This window comes from Mandrillus leucophaeus, unplaced genomic scaffold, assembly GCF_000951045.1.
Source record: "Mandrillus leucophaeus isolate KB7577 unplaced genomic scaffold, Mleu.le_1.0 Scaffold1257, whole genome shotgun sequence".
In the NCBI taxonomy this organism is placed as follows: Eukaryota; Metazoa; Chordata; class Mammalia; order Primates; family Cercopithecidae; genus Mandrillus; species Mandrillus leucophaeus.
Genome location: NW_012100954.1, coordinates 443050 through 470847, shown reverse-complemented (window position 1 = coordinate 470847; position 27798 = coordinate 443050). Strand labels below are relative to the sequence as shown.

The 27798-nt window shown below is 37.4% G+C and overlaps 2 protein-coding genes across 9 annotated transcripts in view; one reads left to right on the top strand and one right to left on the bottom strand.

Moving 5' to 3' along the window:
- Positions 1–27798, top strand: part of NELL2 (NEL-like 2 (chicken)) — a 422942-nt gene that overhangs the window by 27590 nt on the left and 367554 nt on the right. For 2 of the 6 annotated variants that reach the window (XM_011971995.1, XM_011971994.1), the window contains exons 1-3: positions 9017–9486; positions 10182–10267; positions 10730–10858. In XM_011971995.1, coding sequence (XP_011827385.1) covers positions 9362–9486; positions 10182–10267; positions 10730–10858 — 340 coding nt within the window. In that variant the 5' untranslated portion in view covers positions 9017–9361. Of the gene's footprint in view, positions 1–9016; positions 9800–10181; positions 10577–10729; positions 10859–27798 lie in introns of those variants that run through there. The other 4 variants (XM_011971999.1, XM_011971996.1, XM_011971997.1 and 1 more) reach the window with 4 other exon arrangements.
- Positions 24989–26549, bottom strand: LOC105533523 (heterogeneous nuclear ribonucleoprotein A3). 3 transcript variants are annotated; one of them, XM_011971992.1, is made up of 2 exons: positions 26502–26549; positions 24989–26435 (listed from the first exon to the last, which is right to left on the bottom strand). In XM_011971992.1, the coding sequence occupies exons 1-2, from the start codon at positions 26505–26507 to the stop codon at positions 25371–25373; spliced, it is 1071 nt and encodes a 356-aa protein (XP_011827382.1). In that variant the 5' UTR covers positions 26508–26549; the 3' UTR covers positions 24989–25370. The 3 variants fall into 3 exon arrangements, with proteins under 3 accessions (XP_011827382.1, XP_011827383.1, XP_011827381.1); XM_011971993.1 differs by having other exon boundaries at positions 24989–25564; positions 25691–26543; XM_011971991.1 differs by having other exon boundaries at positions 24989–26543.

Here is a 27798-nt window from a genome sequence, read left to right as displayed (position 1 = left end):
CCTCCCCTTCCTTTCCCTTCCCTTTCTTTCCTTCCTATATGAATGTTCCATTGTTCAGGCATCATTGTTCAAAAGATTACCTTTTATCCATTGAAAAATCTTGATATCTTTGTAAAAAGTCAATTAAGCATCATATATATGTCTATTCCTATGCTCTTTACTTTATTCCATTAATTTCTATGCCTAGCCTTATGCTAAAGCTATACTGTCTTGATTCCTATAGCTTTATAGTGTAGTATTGACGTCACACACTGTGAATCCTCTGATTTTGCTCTTTTCCAAAAAAATTTTTGGCTTTTCTGTTTTCTTTGATTTTTCCATATAAATTTAAAAATCAGCTTATTAATTGTTACAAAATAGCCTACTGGAATTTATTATTTATTTATTTATTTATTTTGAGATGGCGTCTCACTCTGTCACCCAGACTGGAGTGCAGTGGTGGGATCTCAGCTCATTGCAAGCTCCGCCTCCTGGATTCACGCCATTCTTCTGCTTCAGCCTCCCGAGTAGCTGGGACTACAGGCGCTCACCACCATGCTCGGCTAATTTTTTGTATTTTTAGTAGAGATGGGGTTTCACCGTGTTAGCTAGGATGTTAGCCAGGATGGTCTCGATCTCCTGACCTCGTGATCCACCTGTCTCGGCCTCCCAAAGTGCTGGGATTACAGGCATGAGCCACTGCACCCAGCCTCCTACTGGCATTTTTATTGAGATTTTCTTGAATCTTTATATCAATATGAAGATAATTGATATCTTAACAATGTGAAACATTTGTATCTGTGAGCATGGTAGATCTTTTTATCCTCTTAGATATTTTTTAATTTCACTCAGCAAAGCTGTATAGTATTTTGTGTAAAATCTTACCTATATTTTATTTCTCTCCATAGTATTTTGTGTTTCTTAATGCTGTGATAAATAATATTTTTTAAAAACTGTATTTTTAATTATTCCTTGCTAGGATATACAAATAGAATTGATTTCGGCATATTGACGTTGTATTCTGCAACCTTGCCAATGCACTTACTAGTTGTAGTAGCTTTCTCACAGATGCTTTCGGATTTTTTAAAGGTAGATGACCATATCTTTTAGGGAAAACATTTATTTCTTCCTTCTCAGCGTGAATAACTTTTATTTCTTTTTCTGTTTAATTTTTAATTTTTTTCTGAGACAGAATCTTGCTTTATCTCCCAGGCTAGAGTGCAGTGGCATGATCTTGGCTTATCGCAACCTCTGTCTCCTGGGTTCAAGCAATTCTCCTGCCTCAACCTCCCAAGTAGCTGGGACTACAGGTGCTCACCACCATGCCCAGCAAATTTGTGTACTTTTGGTAGAAAGGGAGTTTCACCATGTTGGCCAGACTGGTCTCAAACTCCTGACCTCAGGAGATTCACCCACTTCAGCCTCCCAAAGTGCTGGGATTACAGGTGTGAGCCACCACACCCAGCCGTTTTATTTCTTTTTATTGCCTCATTGGATGGATTGAATATAATCTCCAATATAATGTTGCCTCATTAGATGTATATTTTAAATGCTCTTTGTTAGATTGAAGAAGTTCCCTTTTATTTTACTTTGCAGTAAATTATTTATTTTAATGTGACTAGGTGTTGAATTTTGTCAAATCATTTTTTTCCATCAGTTGATATAATCACATGCTTTTCCTTCTTTAGATTGTAAATGTGCTGAATTATCTTGATTGATTTTAAAATATTTAATCAACCTTGCATTTCTGGAATCAACTCCACCTTGTTGTAGTTTATTATCCTTTCTATATATTGCCAGATATAACTTAATAATATTTTGTTTAGGATTTTGTATGTTCAAAAGGTAAATTTAGTGTCTATGTTCTAGTTTTATTTTCTGTTTTGTAACTGTCCATCTGGTTTTGGCTAATGTCATAAGAAGAGTTGGGAAGTGTTTCCTCTTTATTTTCTGGAATATTTGTGTAAAATTGCTATTAATTATCCTTCAAATGTGGTGGAATTTAGTGTTGAAACTATGTAAGACTAGAGATTTTATTGATTATAAAAGAGGAATGTAGACTTTTCCAAATAGAATTGTGGATTTGTCTACTTCTTTCAGTCCTATTACTCTTTCTCTAGGTAAATGTTTCATACATTTTGATGCTTTGCTGTTAGGTGCATATATACTTAGGATTGTTATGTCTTAATTGTGAACCATTTTATTATTCTGTAATAAAGTTTGCTTTTTCTGACATTCACATATGACATTCAACTTTCTTTTGATTCATGTTTACGTAGTATATATATATTTTTATATATTTTTAATCCTTTAACTTACCTCATTATATTTGAAGTAAATTTCTTTTTAACAACATATAGTGGGAATATATTTTTCAAATTCCTTCTTATGAGTTTTTTAATTGTTATGATTAGACCACTTACATTTAAGGCAATTATTGACTTGTTTGGATTTTGGTCTACCATTTTATTGTTTCTCTTTGTTCTTTCTATTTTCTGTTCCTATCTAAACTCTTTCCTGCTTTCTTTCAAGTTTTTTAAATAATCTTAGAATTCCATTTTACCTATTCTATCTCTTAACTATACCTTTATTGAATTGTAGTATTTGAAGTTGGTGCTGTAGAGAATTGTAAGATACATACTTCGCTTTTTATCATCTACTTAGAGTTCATATGTTATTACTTCAATTGGAATGTGGAAACCTTACCATTGTATCAGTCCCTTTATTTCCATATCTTTACATTGTATTTGTCTCATGTGTTAAATCTACATGTATTAAAACTCCATTAGATAATTTTAAAACATTTTCTTTCAATCATTGTGGTAGCCAGGAGAATGGAGTCCCAAAGATGTCTACACCCTAATCCCTAGAACCTGTGAATATGTTACTTTACATAGCAAAGAGACTTGAACATGTGCTTAAGGCAAAGGGTCTTCAGATAGGGAGACTATATTGGATTGTCCAGGGGGTCCTAATCTAAAAATATAAATCCTTAAAAGCAGAGGCCCTTTCTAAACTGTAGTCAGAGAACCAGAGAGAGTGTAGTGTGAGAAAGACTTAGCCTGCTGTTGCTAGATTGAAGATTGAAGGAGGGGACAAGGAGCCAAGGAATGCAGACACCCTGTAGAAGTTAAAAAATGTATAGAAATAGATTCTTCCCTAGAGTTTTCAGAGTGAAGCTTAGTCATGTCAATTATTTGATTTTAGCTTGGTAAGTCTGGTGTCAGACTTATGACCTTTGGGTTTATAAAATTATACATTTGTGGGCCAGGTTCGGTGGCTCACACTCATAATCCTAGCACTTTGGGAGGACAAGGCAGGTTGATCATTTGAGATGAGGAGCTCAAGACCAGCCTGGCCAACATTATAAAACCCTGACTCTACTAAAAATACAAAAAAAAAATTTTTCTGGGCATGTTGTTACATGTCTGTAGTCTCAGGTACTTGGGAGGCTGAGGCAGGAGAATTGCTTGAGCCCAGGAGGCAGAGATTGCAGTGAGTTGAGATTGCATCACTACACTACAGTCTGGGTGACAGAAGGAGACTCTGTCTCAAAATAAAAGGAAAAACAAGTATATAGCCAGGCACGGTGGCTCACGACTGTAATCCCAGCACTTTGGGAGGCTGAGGAGGGTGGATCACCTGAGGTCAGGAGTTTGAGACCAGCCTGGCCAACATGGTGAAACCCTGTCTCTACTAAAAATACAAAATTTAGCCAGGCCTGTTGGTGCCTGCCTGTAATCCCAGCTACTTGGGAGGCTGAGGCAGGAGAATTACTTGAACCCAGGAGGCGGAGGTTGCAGTGAGCCGAGACGGTGCCACTGAACCAGCCATCTCAAAAATAATAATAAATAAAAGATGTATATATGTGTGTGTGTGTGTGTGTGTGTGTGTGTATATATGTATATGAATTTGTATTGTTTTAATCCACCAAAGTTGTGATAATTTGTTATAGCAGCAATGGAAAAATAATATAACCATCAAACATATTTTACAGTACTCAAGAATAGTATATATTTTTAACCCAAATATTTGCCATTTCTACTGTTCATTCCTGATATGCTGTTGTCTTTCTGGTATTATTTCCCTTCTGTCTGAAGAACTTTCTCTAGCAATAATTTTAGAGTAGGTCTATTGGCAATCAGTTTTTAAAGATTTTCTTTATTAGAGAATGTTTTTCTTTCTTATTTATTCCTGAAGGATATTTTAACAGACACAAAATTCTGGGATGACAAAATTCTTTGGACACTTAGAAAAAAAATTCCACTTTTTTGTGGCCTCCATGGTTTGCATTCATTCAAACTGTTGTTTCCCTATATGTAATGCCATTTTTTCTTGTTGCTTTTAGGATTTTTTTTCTCTATTGATAGTTTCCTTTTTCTATTGTTTTCAGCACTCTAGTTATGGATTCCTTTAAGTGTGTCCTGTTGAAGTTTGCTGAGCTCCTTGAATCTGTAAGTTTATGTCTTTTGCCAAATTTGAGACATCTTAGGCCATTCTTTTTGAATGACAACGACAAAATGTCTGTACTCTTTCTTCTCCCCTTCTGGAATTCCGATGATATTTTCTTTTCATTTTGTCACACAGGTTCCTGTGGCTATATTCATTTAAAAAATAAAGTCTTCTCCCTTTTGTTCAGATTGGGTAATTTTAATTGATCTGTCTTCAAGCTCACTAATTCTTTCCTTTATCATTTTCATTCTGCTACTGGACCCATTCTAATGAGTCTTTTTAAAAAAATTTCAGTTATTCTGTTTTCCAGCTCTAAAATTTCCACTTGGTTCTTCTCTATATCTTCTGTGTATTTGCTGCCATTTTCTGTCTTTCATTTGTTTCTAGAGTATTTGTGTTTATTTGTTAGAGCATTTTTGTAATGGTTTCTTTAATCTTTTCTAGATAATTCCAACATCTGTGTCATCTTGGCATTAGTATCTGTTGATTGTATTTTTCTCATTTAAGTTGAAGTTTTCCTAGTTCTCCATATGCCAAATAATTTTTATTATAATCTCCATATTTTAATATTATGTTATAAAACTCTGAATTTTGTTAAGTACTGTGGTGAACGTTGGATTTTTAAAAATTTAAGCAGGCAATTGACCCATTTGAATTTAGACAAAAGATTTTGACTAGTCTTCCTTTTGTGTGGTTTTAAGACTTTGTAGTGTGCAACACAGAGGCCAGCCTGTGACCTGGCTGGTAATCACTGCCTGGTTGGTCTGAGTGCAGTGGTGCTTACAACTAATTGGTCACAACCAATTACAGATTTATTTGTTCATTTTCCACTCCTACTGCTTCAGTTGACTGGCCAAAAAAACAAAAAATGAAAAACAAAAATCAAGAACATAAAACAAAGTACTCACTGCCAGTATGGTAGTACTTCAAACTCTGGTTTTCTTTCCCAGTTTGCTTGATACCATGTAATATTCAGAGTCCTCAAATACTTTATACATTCTGTCGAAGTTTGATGGCATTCAGTGGGAGAAATGGTAAAGAGTACTTAATCCATTTTACCCAGAGTTGGAGCCCCATGATATTCTTTAATTCTTGAAAACTTTTAAATTTTATTTGTTTAAATGTTATCTATAATACTGTATATCTCTATTCTTTCTAGTCTGTTATTCCACATCTCTAAGTAGCTGTGTGTTGGTTATTTTAACTGTAACATTCATGTTTTGTTTATGTTTTCCATTCTTTTTATCAGTGTTGGCACATTCTCAGTAATATTCTCACATCTGACTTTTTGTTTTCAATTTTTTGTTACTAATTTTTAGCACTGTTTTATTGCTACTTATTAGAGCTAATGGTGTTTAATATTGTTTTTAAATATACTTTTATTTCTAGAAGTTCTATTTGGTTTCTTTTGAGATATGCCTACTCTTTTCTCTTACAATTCTGTCATTTCATTATTTTTTATATACCTTTAAAAATATCTCCAATCACTTAAACATTCTTATTTTATGCTTTCTGTCACTTATTTTTTGATATCCTGAGTTCATGAGATACTAATTCTCTGTTTCTCTCTCTCTCTCTCTGTGTATGTTTCTTGACTATTTTTCATGGTCTTTTATTTCAGTGTAATAACAATAACAATGGCAATTATTATTATTGTTAGTATGATTGCACAGCAGAAATTTTTCTCTTGTGTACCAGAAGTCATAGAAAGCCACTTAAAATAAGTTTTACATTTGCTTCTTCAGAAGACCCTGAGAGTTTAATGCTACTTTTTGATTTTAGAATTTCCATACCAGTGAGGAGTGTGATTTTGGACCTTGTACCTGCAAGTGGCAAAGCTTAAGATTTGACATCTAGTATAGGTGCGTCGGTTTTCCACAAGGGCCTGTGCAGCTGGAAGCATTTTGCCACTTCTTGGGCCAACATGCAGAGTTTTAAAGTTTCAAAAGTTTCTTTTTGTAGGAGATATAATTCTTCAAAGCTTACTACTCTTATCAGAAGAATCAGTAATATCATCACCTTTCCTGGCTTCCAAAATTTGTTGTTTTCAGTTCTGGTGTGGATATTAAAATCCCACTCTATTTTCTTAGGGTCCCGATAGAGTCTGAATCCCTGTGTCCCACCCTCTCCCAATTCTTGCACCAGCTATCACTTTCTCTTTCCATCTTCTGCTATATCTTTTTTTCCTCGCACCTGGGGATTTTCTTTTCTTAATTTAAAGCTCATCTGTAAGTTTAAAAATTGGACATTTTACTTACCTTTGAAATGTGTGTATGTAGGAAGGGATCTAAGGGTGGTTAGAGTCAACCATGTTTACTGAACTTTACCTCATGTAGTCAGTACTTACATTAGTTTTCCACGGATGCTGTAACAAATTACCACAAGTTTAGTGGATTAAAACAATACAAATTTATTATCTTACAGTTTGGTTGTGGAGAAGTCTAAAATAGTCTTGACTTTTTTGGGTAAAAGTCAAGGTATCAGCAGGGTTGTAATCCTTTCCGGAGGCTCTAAGGAATAATCCTTTTTCTTGCCCTTTCCAGTTTCTAGATGCCTCCCATATTCCTTGTCTGATAGCCCTTCTATATTTTCCCATCTTCATAGGCAGCAACAGGAAGTCGAGTTCTTCTCATATTGCATTAATCTGACCTCTGCTTCTGCCTCCTTCTTCCTCATTTAAAGGCCCTTGTGATTATATTGGGCATACCCAGATGATCTGAAATAATCTTCCTATTTTAAGGTTACCTGATTAACAATCTTAATTATATCTGCAACCTTAAATCCCCTTTGCCATGTGAGGTAACATTCACAGGTTCCAGGGATTAGTACCTGGAAAAGATTGTTTCTTAAGGGGGAGGGCATTGGAGTATTATTATGCCAACAACAATGATTGCAAGCAAAATTTTAACATTGTCTAAAAGGAGTTTGGGTGGATGTGCATATAATACATAAGACAACTACAACCTAAAGAGTTGAGGATAAAGGGATTGATGTGGTAGTAAAGCTTCCATATTCCAACTGAAGTGGTAACGTATGGACTCTAGGTAGAAGGCGAAAAGTTAAGTATGTGTATTGTATTCCCTAGATTACCAATTTTAAATGCTTCACAAAGAGATATAGTCAAAAAACACACAGATAAAATGGAAGACTGAAAATACTGGCATTCCATAGATAGAGACCAAGAATTCAACTAACAGGACAGCCCCAACGAAGAATTATCCAGCCCCAAAATGTTAGTAGTTATAATGTTGAAAACTCCTGCCCAGGTTGAGAAACTCTGCCCTAGCTAATACAATGATTCACCTTTACTATGGGTTTCTAAGACTTACACCTTATTTTTAGAGAAACGACCCTTCACCCCTCCCCATACTCATATATTAATGATTTCCACAGTATTTAATTAGGTCAAATAATTACAGTAGCAGGTTCAACTAGAATTATTTTGGGCACTAAATACCACTATTCTGGAGGGAGCCTCAGTGTGCATTGTACAGGAGATAAGCCCATTAACCACCAGCTTTCAGCCCATCATGGATGAGAGTCAGAGAAACTGGAGAGTATCCCTACTTTCATGAGTTGGTTGAATACAGGTTGGTTAGGAGGACTTTTACATGAAAATACATGTGCGTATGTATATATATGTTTTATTATTTTCTCTAAAAATGACATGTAAATGATACATTATTTAAAATTCATTTTGTGTAACTTTTGTAGATACTTATTACAATTTAATATTTTAGATGCACTGCTGTAGAAAAGTCTTTAATTCTCTGACGATTAATTTCTTTTCATTGATTAATTAAATTGTATTATTTATTTGGCATAGTTTTTCAAATTTGGGAAGTTGCATATGACAATAGTTTATCACTTGTAAGTACTGAAATATTTCTCAAACTTTACGAAGTTACAAATAGAATTAAATGGGAAATTCGATGAGAAATTAAAAATTAAAAGAGCTCCCAAATTCTGAATCTTTTCTCTTAAAAATTCTAAGTGCAGAACTAAAAATACCCCTTTCCCTATAGTATAACATAGTATATGTATTCCACTATGTGATAATATCTGTATCTATATATCTATAGATAAAACGTATATTATACTGCTGCCTTGCAGGGGGCTCAGACTACCCAGTAGGTATTTTGGTAACTGTAGCTGTATAGTGTTCAGTTGGAGAATTCAGTACCCACATATTTGCATGGAAGTTTAAGAAACTCAATTGATCATTGTACAGATTAATACTATAATGGGTTTTGAAACTCTTAACTTTTCCAAAATGAAAGTGGAATGTCATTCCTCAAAATTTACCTAAAAATTTTAGGGATATGTTAAAAAAAATTATGTGCCATTGATCTTGAATATACATGACTGCTGAAAAATGGATCTCAAATTACACCACTGTTATGGTCCCGGGCATATATGGTGAAGGGCAGGTAGAGCCTGCATGAGTGTGGTCAACAGTGGGATGGCTCTTCTCTCTCGCCTGGGCTCCTTCTCCTCCCTCTGCTTATTCATGTATTTATGTATTTATTTATATCTCTCTCTATCCATCTCCTCTATGTATATTTTGGCGTGAACGGACGCCCTGGCTCAGTTCCCCGCCTTCTGCTGTATTCTGGTCCCATAGAGTCCGGGTCTCCACGCTATATTTGGCAGGGGGCGCGCGAGGTCCCGGAGCTGTCCAGCACCTCCTGGCCAAGTTCTCCTCTGCGCTCTCCGCGCTGGGGAAGCTCTCCAGCGCTCCGCCCCGGGCAGGGAACCTCTCCACCAGGACTCCCGAGGCTTCCCAGACTCGCCATCCGTCTCCATCAGTCTCTATCTACTTTGCCCAGCTCCACCTCGGCAGTAGAGCGTGTTTTGGTGGCCTTCCTCCGCACGCCCTGGAGAGGGAGCGCCCTGCACCCGGGGGGGGGCTTCGGAGCTCAGTGCATGAATGCACGTGGGCTTCCCTCCTTTGCCTAAAGGGCGGGCGAGCGCTTCTTGCTCTAGCCTTGCCTCCTGCAGCTGGGTGGTCTTTTTTCTCTCCTGTCTTTCAAGACACGCGCCCGAAATCGAGGGGTGAGAGAAAAGACCGCCCATCAACTTAGCACCTTGGAATTAGATATTTCAATCCCGAAAGGAGGTTGGCATTGCCCGGGTCATCGAGAGAGGGAGGGAGAAGACCTGAGGCTGCAACGGCTCCGGGGCTCGCTAGACCGGGTTTGGCATCGAGGAGACCGTGCGGGAGACCGAAGCGGAGCACCGGCCTCGCCCTCGGCGGCCCCTCCCTCCTCCTCACCCCGCCTCCCCCGGCCCGCCCCTCCCTCCCCGGAGGAGCAGTCTCTCCGCGCTTCTCCGGGAGCTCTCTCCATTGTCTCTGCCTTTACAACAGGTTCGGGCGGCGGGGAAGACGGGCGGGTGCGGGGCCGCCCCAGCCCGGGCTTTCCTGCGGCCGCCCCCCTTCTACCGGGTGTGCGAGTCTTTGGCTGCTTTTATTCGGCTGGGGAGCTAATTCCCCGGCGGAGTCGCGCCGGGGCGAGTCCGACCCCTCCCTCCGGGCCCCCTCCTGGCCGCGCCGCCGCCTCGGCTCTGCGTGTGGGAATGATGTGCGCATTGGAGGGTCTAAGTTCTTCACGCGCCTGGGGAGGCCTCTCTTTTCTTTCTTAGGCAACCAAAGCGTATTAATCCTACTAATCAGTAAATTCGAGGCAGCAGCAGGAGAGACAAACGCTTGATTCCAAGAACCTCTTCGATTTTTATTTTTATTTTTAAAGAGGGAGACGATGGACTGAGCTGATTCGCACCATGGAGTCTTGGGTCTTACTGAGAACATTCTGTTTGATCTTCGGTCTCGGAGCAGGTGAGTGGACGCAGAGCTGGGACTGGGGAAAGAGATGGCTCCCGCCTCGGGGCAGCATGGTCTGGTTGGGGAAGCCTCGCTTTTCCCGGACCCAAAGTAGGTCTGGAGTGGGAAGCTTTAAGTAGGGGAGCGGGTTTGGATTTGGGTTTTTTTTTTTTTCTGTGCTTGCCTTGGAGACCGCGAGGCGGGTCACGTCCCTAGTCCAGGGTCGGAGGGCTGAGGGGGAACTTTGCAGAGAGAGGGATTTAAAGTAGGTCATGGAAACGGGACTGAGTGCTCCGCTATTTAAAGCCTGGCTGCTGATCTCAGGTAAGGTTCTCGGTGGAGGAGGAGGCAGTCGCCTCTCATCTTCAGTTCCCAATATTGTCGCGAAGACGCGGTTCTTTGCTGCCCTGGAGGAAGAGACTTGCATTTTGATGGAGCTTTTCCTTTTTTTCTCTCCCCTCTCATACCCCTCACCAGTTTGGGGGCTTGGTGTGGACCCTTCCCTACAGATTGACGTCCTATCAGAGTTAGAACTTGGGGAGTCCACGACCGGAGTGCGCCAGGTCCCGGGGCTGCATAATGGGACGAAAGCCTTTCTCTTTCAAGGTATGCCCGGCATGCTGCATCCCCACTGTGATTTCAGTTCCGATAACCCCGGCAGGAGTTGTCCTCGCCGTTCGCCCTAACTTTGTATTGCCTCATGGATGACAGTACCTTAGCTGAGGTGTAGAGGGGCCAGTGTGAGACACAGAGCCCTATCTCTTTTAAGTGTTTTTTCTCTCCTGCCGCACCCTTCTCCTCCTTACTTTGTACTCTTGCCAGTTCTAATGGGTAGTCCCTTAATTACCCAGCAGAAACTCCTATGGCAGATGGTTGATTTTAGAATCTGGGGAACAATGAGTTATAACACAAACGCCTCGTTTGGGTGAAATTGATTTAGGTAGGAAACAGGATAGCTTAATCTTAGTTAAGACACTGATCTCTGAAAGTTTCAGGTACAATGGTGCCCTGATTGAAGGAATTGTTTTATGGGGGTAGCTTTCTGGAAAAATTAATGCCTCTGAATATTTTTACCTACTGTATATCACAGTCACACTATATTTGAGGCAAGATTTATCATTGAAAGACCCTCATTCTTCCTTCATCCACCAGTAACAAGAGAAAGGGAAAAATAGTCTCAAAAGTATTTTGGAAAGATTTCAACTAAATGTTAATTTAGAAGTGTGTCATGTATTATCATTAATTGTGTACCTAGGATTTTACAACTTTTTTTTTGAAGTCAATGGATATTGGCTGGGTACAAATGTCTGCATCTCAAATTATATTTAAATGTGTTGTGCAGTCAGAAGCAAATTCCAATGCAACAAACCTTCAACTTTGATTAGAGCTTCTGAGGATTGCTTGTTTGTGGAAAGTTGCCATAGTAAGAGCTTCTAAAAGATGGCTAAACGTGTACAGACAGACTAGATTCACATATAGTGAAGAATACATGAAGGCAAAAGAGAAATGGAGTTTGGTTTAACATATCTGATGGACTAAAGCTTCCTGCCCTACCTCACCCAGATTTTTTGTTGTTGTTGTTGTTGTTATTTTGGTGCCATGGCTTTGAAAGTGCAATTCATAATTACTAAAGAGTTGGATATGCAAAAGGAAACCACTTCAGAAAATATGCTACCAAGAAATAGAAATAAAATAAAACTTGAATGTTTCTGTAGTGGTGTTGTTGCCTGATATAGCCAGTATGTGTCACCATGGACACTAACACCAAAGCCTAGAGTTGGGAAAGAGGAAATTCGCATGTGTTACATTTACTTAAAACAAGTTTGCTCTTATAAAAAATTAAAATGCAATTTTCTGGTTTAAAAATTATTGTTTAAATTTTCTGTTTAATTAATTTTTTATTGTAACAAATATTTATGGTAATGTTTTATTCACTTAAAGGTCTTTTATGGAGGGTGGGGCTTGGATATTGAATCCTTTAAAAACAATGACCAAATCTAATAAAGAAGATAAGGCTACACTGTCAGCAAAATTTCACATAGTTGAATAGACATGTCAGTAGGGTTAACCTTCTGGTTTGTTTTGTTTTGTGTTGTTTTGTTTTTATCTCTGATTTTTAATCCTTGTGAACTGAAAACAAAGTTATTTCAGGACTGCCAATTTGAGTAACTGGAAAGCTTTATAGAATCTAAAGCTCGTAATAAGCAAACGGTATTGTAGTGCTCTTAAAATTTACAAGGTCCTTTAAATTTTATTAGTATTCTACCTAGTTTCCTCTGTAGAGTGTCTGATCTGTCACAAACAGAAACCTTCAAGACTGTGCATTTTATATTCTGATGCTAGAAAATTAAACAATTTTTAGGAAATAGTCTCAGGAATCGATAACCTTTCCTAGTTAATTAAAAATGTTTAGTTATTCATTTTTATTTAAATTGTCAAATTATTCAAGGCATTGTGTTCAAAATACATAAGGCACATAAAATGTTTTCTTTGAATTGTCCATAGTAACTAGATATCCATGTACATTGATGAATTGGTTGTTTTTGCTTCCTGATTGATGCCAAGCTCAATATTTAGACACAGTAAATGCCTAACAAATATGGTTTATGAGATTTGAAGGTGTAAAATTTCATTTTCTGCCAAATTATGAACTTTAATATAACCGATCAATCAACAAGTATTTCCTGCATGTAATGTTCTCAGTAGGCATATATTACTGATGTATTGATTATGCTGTTGTGATTTCTTTTATTCTAAGATTCGGATTATGAAATTGACAAAAGGTGGCCCTTTGGCCATGCATAGAATTTCGCATTACCTTGGAAAGGTCTTTGCTAATAGCATTTGGAAACTTGTTAGGAAGTCAGTTCTGAGTCTTTCAGCTTTATTGAGATTTCCTTTGACTTTAGAGAGAAGAAAATATTCAGATTCTGAAGATTTTATAGATTCTATTTACAATGAGTTGAGGGTGCTGCAGATATTTTGTACAGTGTATGCATATACACTATACATAGTCATAGCAGGAATAGTAACAAATTACAAAATCTGTGAGATGCTCTCAGGTTTCATATGAACTTATCATATAAGTTTCTTTGTGCTATCAGATATGTTCTAAATAGATGGAAAGGGTTTTGAACCATCACATTTTTTTCCCGCAGTAACATAACCATCTTCTTCTGTCTTTTAACTTTAAAATAAAGAAATCTCAACATATACTTTCCCAATGATTTTTGCTCATTTAATATTGCTTTTCTTTGTGCCAGTTTTTCTCCTTAGTGAATTTTGAGATGCATGCAATTCAATACTTTTTGAAACAATACATTTATTATTATCTATACCTAATAAAAAAATGGAAATATATTTTAAAGTCATATATTTAAAAAATAATAATAGCAACTATAGTATCACTAAAATGGTTTTGTTGTTGTTGAAATTTGATTTATAGTTGCTTTGGTAATTCAAGTAATAAGATGCTAAATTAGATTACACCTTAATAAATATGGCTTTTGATCTTTGCCAATTATAATAATTTTCAAAAAAGGAGTTCAGGCAATATTCTAGTCATTTCTAGCTATAATCTGACTCGCAGCCACAAAAATACACTTATTATGCTTTTAAAAATTAGAGGAGTGGCTGGGCGCGGTGGCTCAAGCCTGTAATCCCAGCACTTTGGGAGGCCGAGACGGGCGGATCACGAGGTCAGGAGATCGAGACCATCCTGGCTAACACGGTGAAACCCCGTCTCTACTAAAAAATACAAAAAACTAGCCAGGCGAAGTGGCGGGTGCCTGTAGTCCCAGCTACTCGGGAGGCTGAGGCAGGAGAATGGCGTGAACCCGAGAGGAGGAGCTTGCAGTGAGCTGAGATCCGGTCACTGCACTCCAGCCTGGGTGACAAAGCAAGACTCCGTCTCAAAAAAAAAAAAAATAAAATAAAATAAAATAAAATAAATTAGAGGAGTGAATGTTGACACTAAAAACACCTATGAAAAGTTATAAAGGGTTCTACCTTCGAATATCTAGGAAGTAGTTCCCAAGAATGATCATAATGTTTTTTTCCTCTCTGTACATGAGAGATCAGAAATAAGAGTATAAAGAAGCACCATTCGAGGACTTTCCAGCAATGTTAACATGATTTTTAGATCTTTAATTTTAACAATTAATCTGGCCAGGTTTCCAAGGTAGATAATTTCCTCTGTTGGTTTAATACAATTTCTTCTGAAGTGTTCACAGATTTTATAATCTCATTAATCCATAGAAGAGAAGTAGATAAGATCAAAGCATTTTTTTTTACAAGTTAGTAAATTGAAAATAAGCTTAGTAGTTATTTGTAAAGAACTTTGAGGTTTTAAAGGGAAAAAAAGGTTGTATGTCTCCTCTTATGCCATGAATAAGAATGAAATAGGCATTTGGTAGCAGCAGAATGAAGTAGGCATTTGGTAGTAGATCATGGACTTTAGCAGGCAAAGGTAACTGCATTGAGGAAATCGAGGTGGCACTAATTTGTCTTCAGTATGTTGGTTGGTGAGCATCTGTGCACTTTGAAGTGATGGCTATTGGTGCCCAAATAGAGTGGAATAACACAGTGATTAAGAGATGCACTTAGAAACAAGATATACTGATATAGAATTTCATTAGTTGTTTTACTGTGCTGAAGTTCCTTAATTTCTCTAAGCTTCAGTACCCTGAATTATAAAGTGATTATTGTTATGACGATTAAGCGAGTTATGTTCATTCAATCAAATAAGTTATTGTTGTGAAACTAGCATACTGCTAGGTGTTAGGCACACAACAAATGAAGAAGTTGGAACTTAACTTTGACTTCATAGTGTCTTAAAAATAGCCATTGAACAATTACATAGTTACTGACCTAATCACCATTAAGATAAATTACATGAAGAAAAACTGAAGATATAATGAGAATCTTTATTTTAGTTATGGGAGTCTCTGGCTCAGGGAAACCATCTTTGAAGAATAGTCATTTAAGCTTATAGTTGAAGGATATGTAAGAGTAGTCTGGAGAAGAGAAGCTATGGGGATAGGTAAAGGGACTAGTGTGTGAGCAAGGTTCTGAGTATGGAATGAGCATGCATTTTAGAAAATGGAGGAAGTCTAGAGAAGTAGAAACATAGGGCATGTGATATGAAATAAAGCATATGAGGAAAGCAGGGGCCAGGTTACATGGTATGCTATATTAATAGAGTAGAATTGAAAATTTATCATTATGTAAAGATATATTATGGTGGGCAGAATAATGGTCCTGTGTAGATGTTCATGTCTTAATTCTTGGAACCAAAGAATCGGTTACATTATATGGCAAGGGGAAGTTAAGATTGCTCATCAGCTGAATTTAAGATTAGGAGGCTATCATAGATTATCTGGGTGAGCCCTGTGTAATCAGAAGAATCTTTTAAACTGTGGAGAAGGAAGCAGAAGAGTCAATGTAGAGTGATGTGATATGAGAAAAACTAGTCTGGCCACTGGTGGCTTTAAAGATGATAGTGGGCCACAAGCCAAGGACTGCAGGCCGTCTTTAAAAGCTGAAAAAGGCAAGAAAATGAATTTTCTCTTAGAGCCTCCAGAAGGAATGTAGTGCTACTGATACCTTGATTTTAGAGCAATGAGACTCATTTTGGACTTCTGATCTCCAGAACTGTGCAATAATAGATTTGTGTTGATTTAAGTCACTAAGTTTGTGGTGATTTGTTTGAGCAGTAATAGGAAACTCATACAAATTTTGGTTCATGAAAGTGGGGTGTTGGTGTAAGAAATACCTAAAAAATATGGAAGTGGCTTTGGAATTGGGCAATGGGCAGATGTTGGATGAATTTTGAGGAGCATGATAGAAAAAGCCTGGATTGCCTTGAATAGACTTTCAGTAGAAATATGGCTATTGGTGACTCTACTAGTGAGGACTGAGAAGAAAGTGAAGAGCATGGTAGAGAGAAAATCTAAATCACCTCTGAGTATTTCTAAATCATCAAAAGGAGAGCATTGGTGAGGTATAGACATTAAAGGAACTGCCATTGAGGGTTCAGATGGAAATAAGGAATTTTTATTATAAACTGGAGGAAAGGGGACCCTTCTCATATAGGGGCAGAAAACTTAGCTGAATTGTACCCTGTGGTTATGTGGAAATCAAAACTTGTAAATGATTAACTTAGATTTTAGCTAAGGTGATTTCTAAGCAACAAAACTGTTGAAGGTGCACTCTGGCTTTTTCTTGATGTTTGTAGTAACGTGAGAGGAGAGAGAGAGATTTAAGGAATAATTGTTAAGCAAAACATATTCATAACTTGATATTTGAGAAATGATCAACCTATTCAGATTCCAAAACATGTTAAAATAGGATATTCACTGTCAGGAATACCTGGTCTGAAAAGAAAGCCAAGGATGTGACTAGAAAATATTTTGCTAGTGGCTCAGAAATATCAAAAGGTCAGAGTATTCAGTTACATTGAGGGCTCTTTGAAGAATATATGACTCACAGATCCCCTCAACCATTTCAGCAGAGGTCACAAATAGGGATGGAATTATCCAAGAAATATCTATGGAGGAGCCTTTTTTGTTTAACGGAGTGAATCTCCATGACGTACATGGGAGATCTGCAAGGTTCTTAAGAGTATTATGCCAGTAAAATTGCTGCTGGTGTGGCCTGAAAGAATCAGTGAGAGAATAAAGTGAAAGAAAGTGTTGGATCCCCAAAATTCTACAAGCGAAAAACAGGCTAACTTGGCTGTAAACATCTTTCTATGAAGCTATCTTTCATGAAAAAAGAAGTTTAATTCAAAGGGCAGAACTCAGAGCCCAGAGCATGGAGCTGACTCCAGAGGGTGGAGCCAATAATTACAGAAGCTTATTTCTAGACCTTGAAACCAAGTGGTGTTTGCCTGACTGGATTTTAAAATTGCTTGGGTATGGCAACTGTTTTTTTTTGTTTCTTTCTTCCATTTTCTCCCTTTTTGAATGAGAATATTTAGAACTATCACCTTTATCTGCCTTACCATTGTATTTTTGGGAGCAGATAGCATGTTTCAAGGTGTGCCTCAGAATGGATTATATGCAATGCCTTTCTTATACCTGTTTTAGATGTTTTGGATGGTGAGTTTTGAGACTTTTGTTTTTGTTTTATGTTTTTATTACTTCACATTTAATTATTTTTAAATTGACAAAATTGTATACATTTATTGTGTACAACACAATGTTTTGAAATATGCATTGTGGAATGGCTAAATTGAGCTAATTAACATATTCATTACCTCATGTAGTTATAATTTTTTGTGGTGAGAACACTTAAAATCTGTATGAAATTTTAAAGAATACAACGTATTATTATTATAGTCATTATGTTGTACCATAGACCTCTTGAACATATTGTGCCATCTAATTGAATTGTGGTATCCTTTGGTTAACATCTCCCCAACAACTACCTCCCATCCCAAGACCCTAGTAACCACTATTCTACTTTCTGCTCCTACAAGTTCAACTTTTTAAGATCCCACATATAAGTGAGATCATGTGGTATTTTCTTTCTGTGACAGGTTTACTTCACTTTACATAATGTCTTCCAGGTTGATCCATGTTGTCTCAAATAACAGGATTTTCTTCTTTGAGGTGGAATAGTATTCCATTGTGTGTGTGTGTGTGTATATATATATATACACACAAACACAAAAACACATACATACCAGATTTTCTTTATGCATTCATTTGCATTCTTATGTTTTTGGCAGCATATTCATAATGGCCAAGATGTGAGATCAACCTAATTAATGGTCACCAATGGATGAATGAATAAAGAAAAATGTCATTGGAATTTCAGTAAGGGTTGCAGTAAATCTGTAGATCATTTTGGATAGTGTGGACATTTTAACAATATTAATTCTTTGAATCCATGACCAAAGGATATCTTTTCGTTTATTTGTATCTTCTTCATTTCTTTCATCAGTGTTTTACAGTTTCAGTGTACAGATCTTTCACCTTCTTGATTAAATTTATATGTAAGTATTTTATTTTTTTCATAGCCATTTTTACAATGGCTATGAGATTGTTTTCATGATTTCTTTTTTTTTTTAAGATGGAGTCTCACTCTTTCACCTAGGCTGGAGTGCAGTGGTGAAATCTAGGCTCACTGCAACCTCTGCCTCCTGGGTTCAAATTATTCTCCTGCATCAGCCTCCCAAGTGCTGGGATTACAGGCACCTGTCACCACACCTGGCTAATTTTTGTATTTTTAGTAGAGACAGGGTTTCGCCATGTTGGCCAGGCCAGTCTCGATCTCCTCACCTCGAGTGATCCAACCGCCTCAGGCTCACAAAATGCTCGGATTACAGTTGTGAGCCACCGCACCTGACCAGTTTATTGTTAATATATAGAAACACTACTTTTTGTTTGTATATTGATTTTGTATCCTGAAACTATACTGAAATCATTTATTAGTTCTGACAATTTTTTGGTGGCATCTTCAGGATTTTCTAGATATAAGATGATGTCAAATGCAAACAGGGATAAATTAAGTGGCAAGATTGGGCATCCTTGTCTTTTTCCTTATTTTAGAGGAAAAGCCTTCAACTTTTTACTGTTGAGTATAATGTTAGCTGTAGTTTTGTTATATCTGAGCTTTATTGTGTCAAGATACATTTCTTCTATACATTTATTGAGAGTTTTTATCATGAAATGATGTTGAATTTTGTCAAACGTTTTTCTGCAAATATTGAAATGATCATGTGGATTTTGTCCTTTATTCTTTTAATTTGGTGTATTACATTTATAGATTTGTGTATGTTGAGTCATTCTTGCATGCTTGGGATAAATCCTACTTGATCATGGTGAATGATACTTTTAATGTGCTGTTGAGTTTGGTTTGCCAGTATTTTGTTGAGGATTATTGCATCTCTGTTCATCAGCAATATTGGCCCGTAATTTTCTTGTAGTATCCTTGTTTGGCTTTGGTGTCATAGTAATGCTGGCCTTATAAGATAAATTTGGAATTTATTCTCTCTTCTTCATTTTTTTTGGAAGAGTTTGAGAAGGATTGGTATTAGTTATTTAAATAGAGTTTAGCAGTGAAACCATCAGACCTTGGACTTTTCTTTGATGAAGGACTTTTTATTATTGATTCAATTTCCTTACAAGTTATTTGTCTGTTCAGATTTTTCATTTTTTTCATGATTTAATCTTGGTAGGTTGTGTGTGTCTAGGAATGTATTAAGTTTTGGTATGTTGTGTCAATTCTTATTTGTTTCAAGATGTCTTCTAATTTCCCTAATTTCCCCTTCCCTTATAATTTCCCTTTTAATTTCTTTTTTGACCAATTGGTTGTTCATGAGCATGTTAACTTTTATATATTAGCAAATTTTGTAGAATTCTTCTGTTACTGATTTCTAGTTCCATACCTATGTTAATCTCTTCTGGCTACTACAACGAAGTATCTTAGATTGGGTAATGTTTTTATTTCTTACAATTCTGGAGGGTAAGAAGTCCAAGATCAAGGTGCCAGCAGATTTGGTGTCTGGTGATGGCCATTCCTCATAGATTGCACCTTCTTTGTGTCTTCACATGGTGGGAGGGATGAATGCTGTATCCTCATATGGCAGAAGGGCAAGAGGCTCTAGGGTGCTTCCTTCAATCTCTTTCATGAGAGCATTAATCTCATTCATGAAAGTGGATCACTCATGACTTTCCAAAAGGCCCTACCTCTTAATAATATCACATTATGTATTAGGTTCCAATATTTGAATCTCGGAAGGACATATACACTTAAACCATGGCAATACCATTGTGGTTAGAAAAGGTACATGATATGGTTTCATTATTTTTAAATTTGTTAAAACTTTTTTAATGGTCTAACATATGATGTATCCTGGAGTGTGTTCCATGTGCGCTAGGGAAAGAATGACTATGCTGCTGCTATTGGATGAAATATTCTTTATATGTCTGTTAGATCCATTTGATCTAAAGTGTAGTTTAAATTAAATGTTTCCTTATTGATTTTCTGTCTGGATGATCTGTTCATTGCTGAAAGTAGAGTATTAAAGTTTCCTATTGCTATTGTATTGTATTGCATTCTATCTGTTCTTTTAGATATGTTAATATTTGCTTTATATATTTAGGTGCACTGATGTAAAGTGCATTTATATTTACAATTGCTATATCATCTTGATAAGTTTATCTCTCTATCATTGTATAAAGTACTTTGTCTCATTTTACAGTTTTTGTCTTAAAGTCTATTTTATTTGATGTAAGCATAGCTATCTTGTTCTATTTTGTTTCCATTTTCATGGAATTTATTTTTTATCCCTTCACTTTCAGTTTTCATGTGTTGTTAAAAGTGAAGTGAGTCTCTTATAGGCAGCATGTATCTGGGTCTTGCTTTTTATTTTTAAAATACATTCAGCCACTTTATGTCTTTTGATAGCAGGATTTAATCCATTTGCTTTCAAGGTAATTATTGATAGGTAAGAACTTACTACAGGCATTATGTTAATTGTTTTATGGTAGTTTTGGACATCATTTATTCCTTTCCTCCTCTCTTGTTGTCTTCCTTTGTGCTTAGGTGATTTCCTCTGCTGGTATGCTTTGATTCCTTTCCTTTCACCTTTTATGTATCTGTTATAGATTTTTTCTTTGTAGTTACCACAAGGCTTACATAAAACTTTTTGTAGTTATAATAGGCTATATTAAGCTGATAACAATTTAACTTTGATCTCATAAGAAAAACTCTATACATTTGCTGCAACTCCCTGCCTACATTTTATTTTATTTTTTAAGGCACAGTTTGCATCTTTTTATGTCATGTATTCCTTCACAAGTTATTGTAGCTTTTATTATTTTTAAATAGTTTTTACTTTTAACCTTCATACTAAAGAGATAAGTGATTTACACACTACCATTATAGTATTAGAGTATTCTAAATTTGACTTTGTACTTCATTTTACCCATGAGTTTTATATTTCAGATGTTTTCTTGTTACTAATTAGCATCCTTTTCTTTCAGCTTGAAGAACTCCCTTTAGCATTTCTTGTAAGACAGGTCTGGTGATGATGAACTCCCTTAGCTTTTGTTTGTTTGGTAAAGTCTTTATCTCTTCTTCATTTTTGAAGGGAGTGTTTGCTGGGTTCAATATTTTTTGTTGGCAGTTTCTTTTTTTTTTTTTTTATTACTTCTATATTTTTGATATCACCCAACTCTCTCCTGGTCTGTAAGACTTCTGTTGAGAAAACTTCTGTTAGCTTTATTGGAACTCCTTTATATGTGATTTGGCTCTTTTACTAGTTTTAGGATTTTTTTCGTCTTTGATTTTTGACAGTTTGATTATAATATGTCACGATATAGTCTTATTTGGATTGAATCTGGCTGAAGACCATTCACCTTTCTGTATCTGAATATCTTTCTCCAGATTTGAAATGTTTTCTGCTACTATTTCTTTAAAGAATCTGGAAACCATCATTCTTAGCAAACTAACACAGGAACAGAAAACCAAACACCACATGTTCTCACTCATAAGTGGGAGTTGAACAATGAGAACACATGGACACGGGGAGGGGAACATTACACACTGGGGCCTGTTGGGGGATGGAGGGCTAGGGGAGAGATAGCATTAGGATAAATACCTAATGTAGATGACAGGTTGATGGGTACAGCAAGCCACCATGGCACGTGTATACCTGTGTAACAAACCTGCACATTCTGCGCATGGATCCCAGAACTTAAAGTATGTATGTGTGTGTGTGTGTGTGTGTGTGTGTATATGCTTTTTCACTTGTCTCTTTCTTCCTCCTTCTTAAACTCCTGATGCCATCCCATAAATCCTGTAAGCTTTCTTCTTTCCATTTCCTTCTTTTTTCTTTTCTGACTGTATATTTTCAAATAACCTGTCTTTGAGTTCACAGATCCTTTCTTCCAATTGATCATTCTGTTGGTATTACTGTCCATTGCACTTATTTTGTGCACTGGTTTTTTTTTTTTTGGCTGAAGAATTTGTGTTTTTTCCAAATATAATTTTAAACTTTCCATTAATCCCTTTTCTGTTTAGAAAAAAAGTGCAGCTCACTTCCAGCACTCATTTAATTTTACATAAACATGCTTTTTGAGGCTGAAGGAAATCTGACTGATTTGCAATGTGAAAATAAAATATAAAAACTGTTTTTGGAGTTATTTCTAAACAGAACTAACATCAGAATTATTTGAATCACCAGAATAATCAATTTTGGAAAAATCAGATTCATCAGATTAGTCTTTGGCCAACAACTCTTCAAAAACAATGTTAACATCTGCATAGGAATGCTACATTTTCTAGGATTTGACATTTTAGCAATTGAGAATTACTATATTTTTAAATGGAAATACCACTATTAAAAACAGAATGCTATAAATAGAATGATGTCTTTTGTTTCTAAAGCTTATATACTGGAACAATGTAAAAATAATAATAAAAGCAAGATATTTCATGGCAAAGTTAACCCAGAGTAAACACTGCAGCTGCAAGCGCTGCTGGTGAGTATTCATGGGGCAAATGGGAAAAGAGTTAAACTTCTAATTTTGATCTATTACTGTTTTCCTGATTTTTTTGAATTATTTATATGTACTTTCTTAAGGTTTTCTGAGCTTCATTAAAACAATCGTTTTGGATGCTTTGTCATGAAGTTTATATGTTTTCATTTCTTTGGGGTCAGCTATTGGGAGATTATTGTGCACTTTTGGTGGTGTTATATCTCCTTGGTTTTTTATGTTTCTTGTTGCTTCTGTTAAAATCAGTGCATTTGAAGAAGTAGGGACTTATGCTAGTCTTTGCAGACTGGCTTTGTCTGGGAAAGCTCTTCACCAGTCAGCCAGTTCATAGATTCTAGGAAGGCTGTCTGGCATGGTCGGTGGGAAGACTTATTGCTGGAGTTCTCAGACAGGCTGTCCTGGTGTCTGGGTTAGCAGTTTGGCGGGCCTGTTGCCTGGACTCACTGATTGGGTCTGTGGAGCTAGCCTGGAGCCATAGTCCATGATCACTGCCCTGCTGATGGAATGGGCATCCTTAGACCCAGCTTTAGCCTGGCCCCTATGGATAGAGGCTGGCAGCCTGGTACTAGGTTAGGTCTGAAGTCTAGGAAAGTGAAGCCCACCTCAGCTCTGGGGGTGGTCCAGAGCCCGTGGCTGCTGCAGCTGCTTGTTTCTGGAATGGGTCTGGAGCCTGGGTCTGTGGGGCCCAATCTAATGTTGAGCTTGTTTCAGAGCCTGAGGCTACTGGGGATGGGCTGACAGTGGGGCAGCCCAAAGACCAAGTCTGATTGGCCGGCCTGGAGCTTGAGGCTGTGGGATCCGGTTTGGCACTTGAATGGGTTTGGAGGCTCAATATGTGGGTTCCAGCCTAGAGTCTGTGGCTGTGGAGTCATGCCTAGTGTTGGGTTTTACTGAGTCAGGCCTATTTTTGGAGTCTGAAACAAAGTCAAGTGCTCATTTTTATTTCCTTTCCCCAAGATTATTGCTTTCCATGCTATGCTGCCCAACACTGGGGAAAGGTGAGATGGGTAATGTAAAATTATCCTTACTGCTCTCTTCAATATGCCTTTTCTTATTTCTCTGCCACACCCAGGTGCTGCAATCTCTCACCTGGTTTTCTTAGCTTTTGTATGGTATTGTTATGTGTTGATAGTTGTTCTAATTGATGTTTCTATCAGGGGATTGAGGGCTGGAAAGTCTTATTTCACCATCATTCTAATGTGTGGTTCTTGGGACTTCTGAACTGATTAAGATTTAGATGGACCTTTGAGTTGATACTTCAGTGGGCTGGAAATTTGGGGGACTTTTGCATGTACAATGGATGTGAATCTTTGGGAGTCAAGAGAAGGACTGGTAGGCTGATTGATAGTCAGCTGTCCACAAACTAATCCCCAGAACCAGTGAATATATTGTCACATGGCAAGGGGAGATTAGATTTGCAAAAGAAATTAAGGTTGTTAATTGGCTGACTTGAAAATAAGGAGATTATTGTGGATTATCTAGCTGGGCCCAATGTAATCACAAGGGGCCTTTTAATTGTGGGAGAGGGAGGTAGTTGAGTATGTGTCAGTGTGATGCAATGTGAGACTTGACTGGCCATCTCTGGCTTTGAAGTTGGAAGGTGGCCACGAGTCAAGAAATGTGGACATTCTCTGGAAGCTGTAAAATGCAAGAAAACAAGTTTTCTCTTAGAGCCTCCAGAAGGAACATAGCCCTACTGACACCTTGATGTTTGCTTAGGAAGACCCATTTTGAACTTCTGATGTCTAGAACTGCAAGATAAATTTGTTAATTTAGCCACTGAGTTTGTAGTGATTTGTTAAAGCAGAAATAGAAAACAAATATATATCTTGAACATTAGCAGTCATTTATTTTATAACCAAATTAAATTTTTTTTTTTTGAAATTTTGAGACTTTTTTCATTTGAAGGTAATCTTAATGCTATTAAATTCACAAATGCTAATTTAAATACCCAATCCTATTTATCTAGAATACACATTGCAAACACACAAATTATCTATTCTCTCCACATGTCAGCACCCATTCATATCATGGTTTGGAAATGAGGAGACTAGATTCCCCTTAAACTGCAAGTCAGCAGGTGTTTCTTTACAGTTAACTTTAGCAAAATTCATACAAAATAATAATTAACAATGATCTTCTTGTTAACTCACAAGGAAACACCTTCAAAACTGCATTTTGTTAAAGTTTCTGTACTGAAATGTAGAAAAACTGAACTACACAAATATTGAAAAGTTAAAAATTCCTTAATTTTTTATTCCTGGTACCACTACCACAATTTACAGGGCAATATACCTGATGTAATGAAAAGAAAAAGAAAAAGACAAAGCTACAACAGATAAAAGACCTCAGGAATGTACATCTAATTGACACTACATTGCATTAATCAATAGCTGCACTTTTTGCAAACTGTGGCTATGACAGTCCTGAACAAGAAGGGTTATCTGTTGAAGCTACAGTAACTTTTCTGACTATGGATCATCATTCCTTCTGTGGCAGATTTTTACAGTTCCTCTAATGCATTTGGGAAGACTGTCTCAGAATAACCTGCAGCTTTCCTGACAACTCCTCGCTCTCCTGCTAAGAACTGTAGCCCTTTTCTGCTGTTTTTAGAACCTTCTGCTACCATATCCACCACTACCACCACCAGATCCATAACCACCACCATAGGGACTGCCCGAGCTTCTTCCACCAAAACTGCCCCCTTTCATGGGTCCATAATTTGATTGCTGTTTTCCACTATAATTTCCAAAATCATTATAGTTCCCACCACCACCATGGTTACGACTGCCAAAATTTCCTCCTTCATTGTAACTGTCATATCCTCCACCACCGCCACCATATCCACCACCTTGGTTTCCATTTCCTGGTCCACCACCACCATAGCCCCCTCCACTACTGTAACCAGGGCCACTGCCATAGTTGCCACCATCACCTCCAAATCCATTATATCCACCATCACCTCCTCCATAACTACCTCTGCTGCCACCACCTCCGCCACCATAGCCTCTTCTTCCACCAGAGTTTCCACCAGGGCCAAAATTACCTCCACCACCTCCAAAGTTTCCTCTGAGACCCATAAAATTGCCAGATCCACCTCCACGACCTCTCTGTGACCCAGCAGACTGCATCTCTTGTTTAGAAAAGGCCTTTTTCACTTCACAATTATGCCCATTAATAGTGTGGTATTTCTGAACAATTTTATCAACTGTATCATGATCATAAAAAGTTACAAAAGCAAATTCTCTCTTTTTTCCACTCTGCCTGTCTTCCATAACTTCTGTGGTTTCAATCTTGCCATACATTTCAAAGTAGTCTCTCAAATTATATTCTTCTGTATCTTCTTTAATACCACCAACAAAAATTTTCTTCACTGTTAGATGGGCACCAGGCTTTACAGCATCCTCTCTAGAAACAGCTCTCTTTGGTTCCACTACACGCCCATCAACCTTGTGTGGTCGAGCACACATTGCTGCATCCACCTCTTCAACACAAGAATAAGTCACAAAACCAAAGCCCCTGGAACGTTTTGTTTGGGGGTCTCTCATTACCACACAATCTGTGAGTGTGCCCCATTTCTCAAAATGTTCTCTTAAACTATCATCTGTAGTTTCAAAGCTCAGACCACCAATAAACAGTTTTCTCAACTGCTTTGGTTCCTTTGGATCATGGCCCTCCTCCCTGTGGCGGCGACGGCGACGGCTGGAATCGGGCTGGGTGCGACCGGGTGGCGGTTTTACCTCCATTTTGAGACTGGACTCGCCTCTTCCAACTCGAGTTCAGTATCCCAAATTAAACTTTCTTTTGAGTTCTCGTTTAACTATGCAACAGAATGTGTTTATGGGGTGGTTTGCAACTTGGTGTTGACAGTTACCATGTCATATTAGTCATTTGGGATGTACAATAGATTTTTTTACATGTCAATTCAGTCTTTATGGTAAATGCTGAGTATTTAAGGGATTCTCCCCAACATTTATGAACTAAATCTGAGAACAAATAGAGTAAAATCAAGTGTTGAGTTTTTTTATTGTAATCTTTTTTCAAAAATACACCCTTTCTCCTCAAAATGTTAATCTGGATGTGGAGGGGAAAAGTCAGAAAGCATTAATATTTTGAAGATAGAAGGGACAGCACTTAGCATGCTATTTGGCACTCAGCAAGTGTGGTAGCTATAATTATTGACAGGGTCAAACATAACTAGAAGACCCCTCTGAAAAGTGCCAGGGATATTGGAGGAACACTGACTTGATTTTGGAAGAGCTGGAGCAATCTTGACAGGCTCTGGCAAGTGAACAGCTTTCAATGTCATCACTGAATTCACCTTGGGTAACAACTGAAGTGAGGACTTTCTTTCTTTGGCTTTATTCGACCTCTCGTTGGCTTATTCTCTTCATGTTGGTTCTAGATCCCATTCTTGTAGGCATCTATTCTTTCTCTTATTCTAGATTATCTGTCTATAATTCAATAACTACCAAGGTACTAACTGACAACTGAGGCATTAGACAACAAGGTTTTATGGTGTGATATGTCTCCTGTTTATTTTTATTTTTTTTTTGAGATGGAGTCTCACTCTGTCACCCAGGCTGGAGTGCAATGGTACAATCTCAGCTCACTGCAACCTCCATCTCCCGGGTTCAAGCGATTCTCCCGCCTCAGCCTTCCGAGTAGCTGGGATTACAGGCACCTGCCATTATGCGCAGCTAATTTTTGTATTTTTGTGGAGACGGGGTTTCACCATGTTGGGTAGGCTGGTCTTGAGCTCCTGACCTCAGGCCATCCGCCTGCCTCAGCCTTCTGAAGTACTGGGATTATAGGCGTGAACCATTGCACCTGGCCTTCCTGTTGATTTTAATTCAATTCCATTTAACAAATATTTATTGCACTGCTTCTATTTTAAGGATGGGGATCACAGTATAATAGGGAAAGGAAAACGTCTATATAAATTATTACAGGAAAATAGGAACCAAAATTTTATTGTGAATCATGAAAAAGAAACTTTGGGACTTTATCTTGAATAATGATTAGAAAACTAGGAAA

What these genes read in the sequence shown, in the direction of transcription:
- LOC105533523 (XM_011971991.1), bottom strand. Translation starts at nt 26,507, where the DNA reads ATGGAGGTAAAACCGCCACCCGGTCGCACCCAGCCCGATTCCAGCCGT.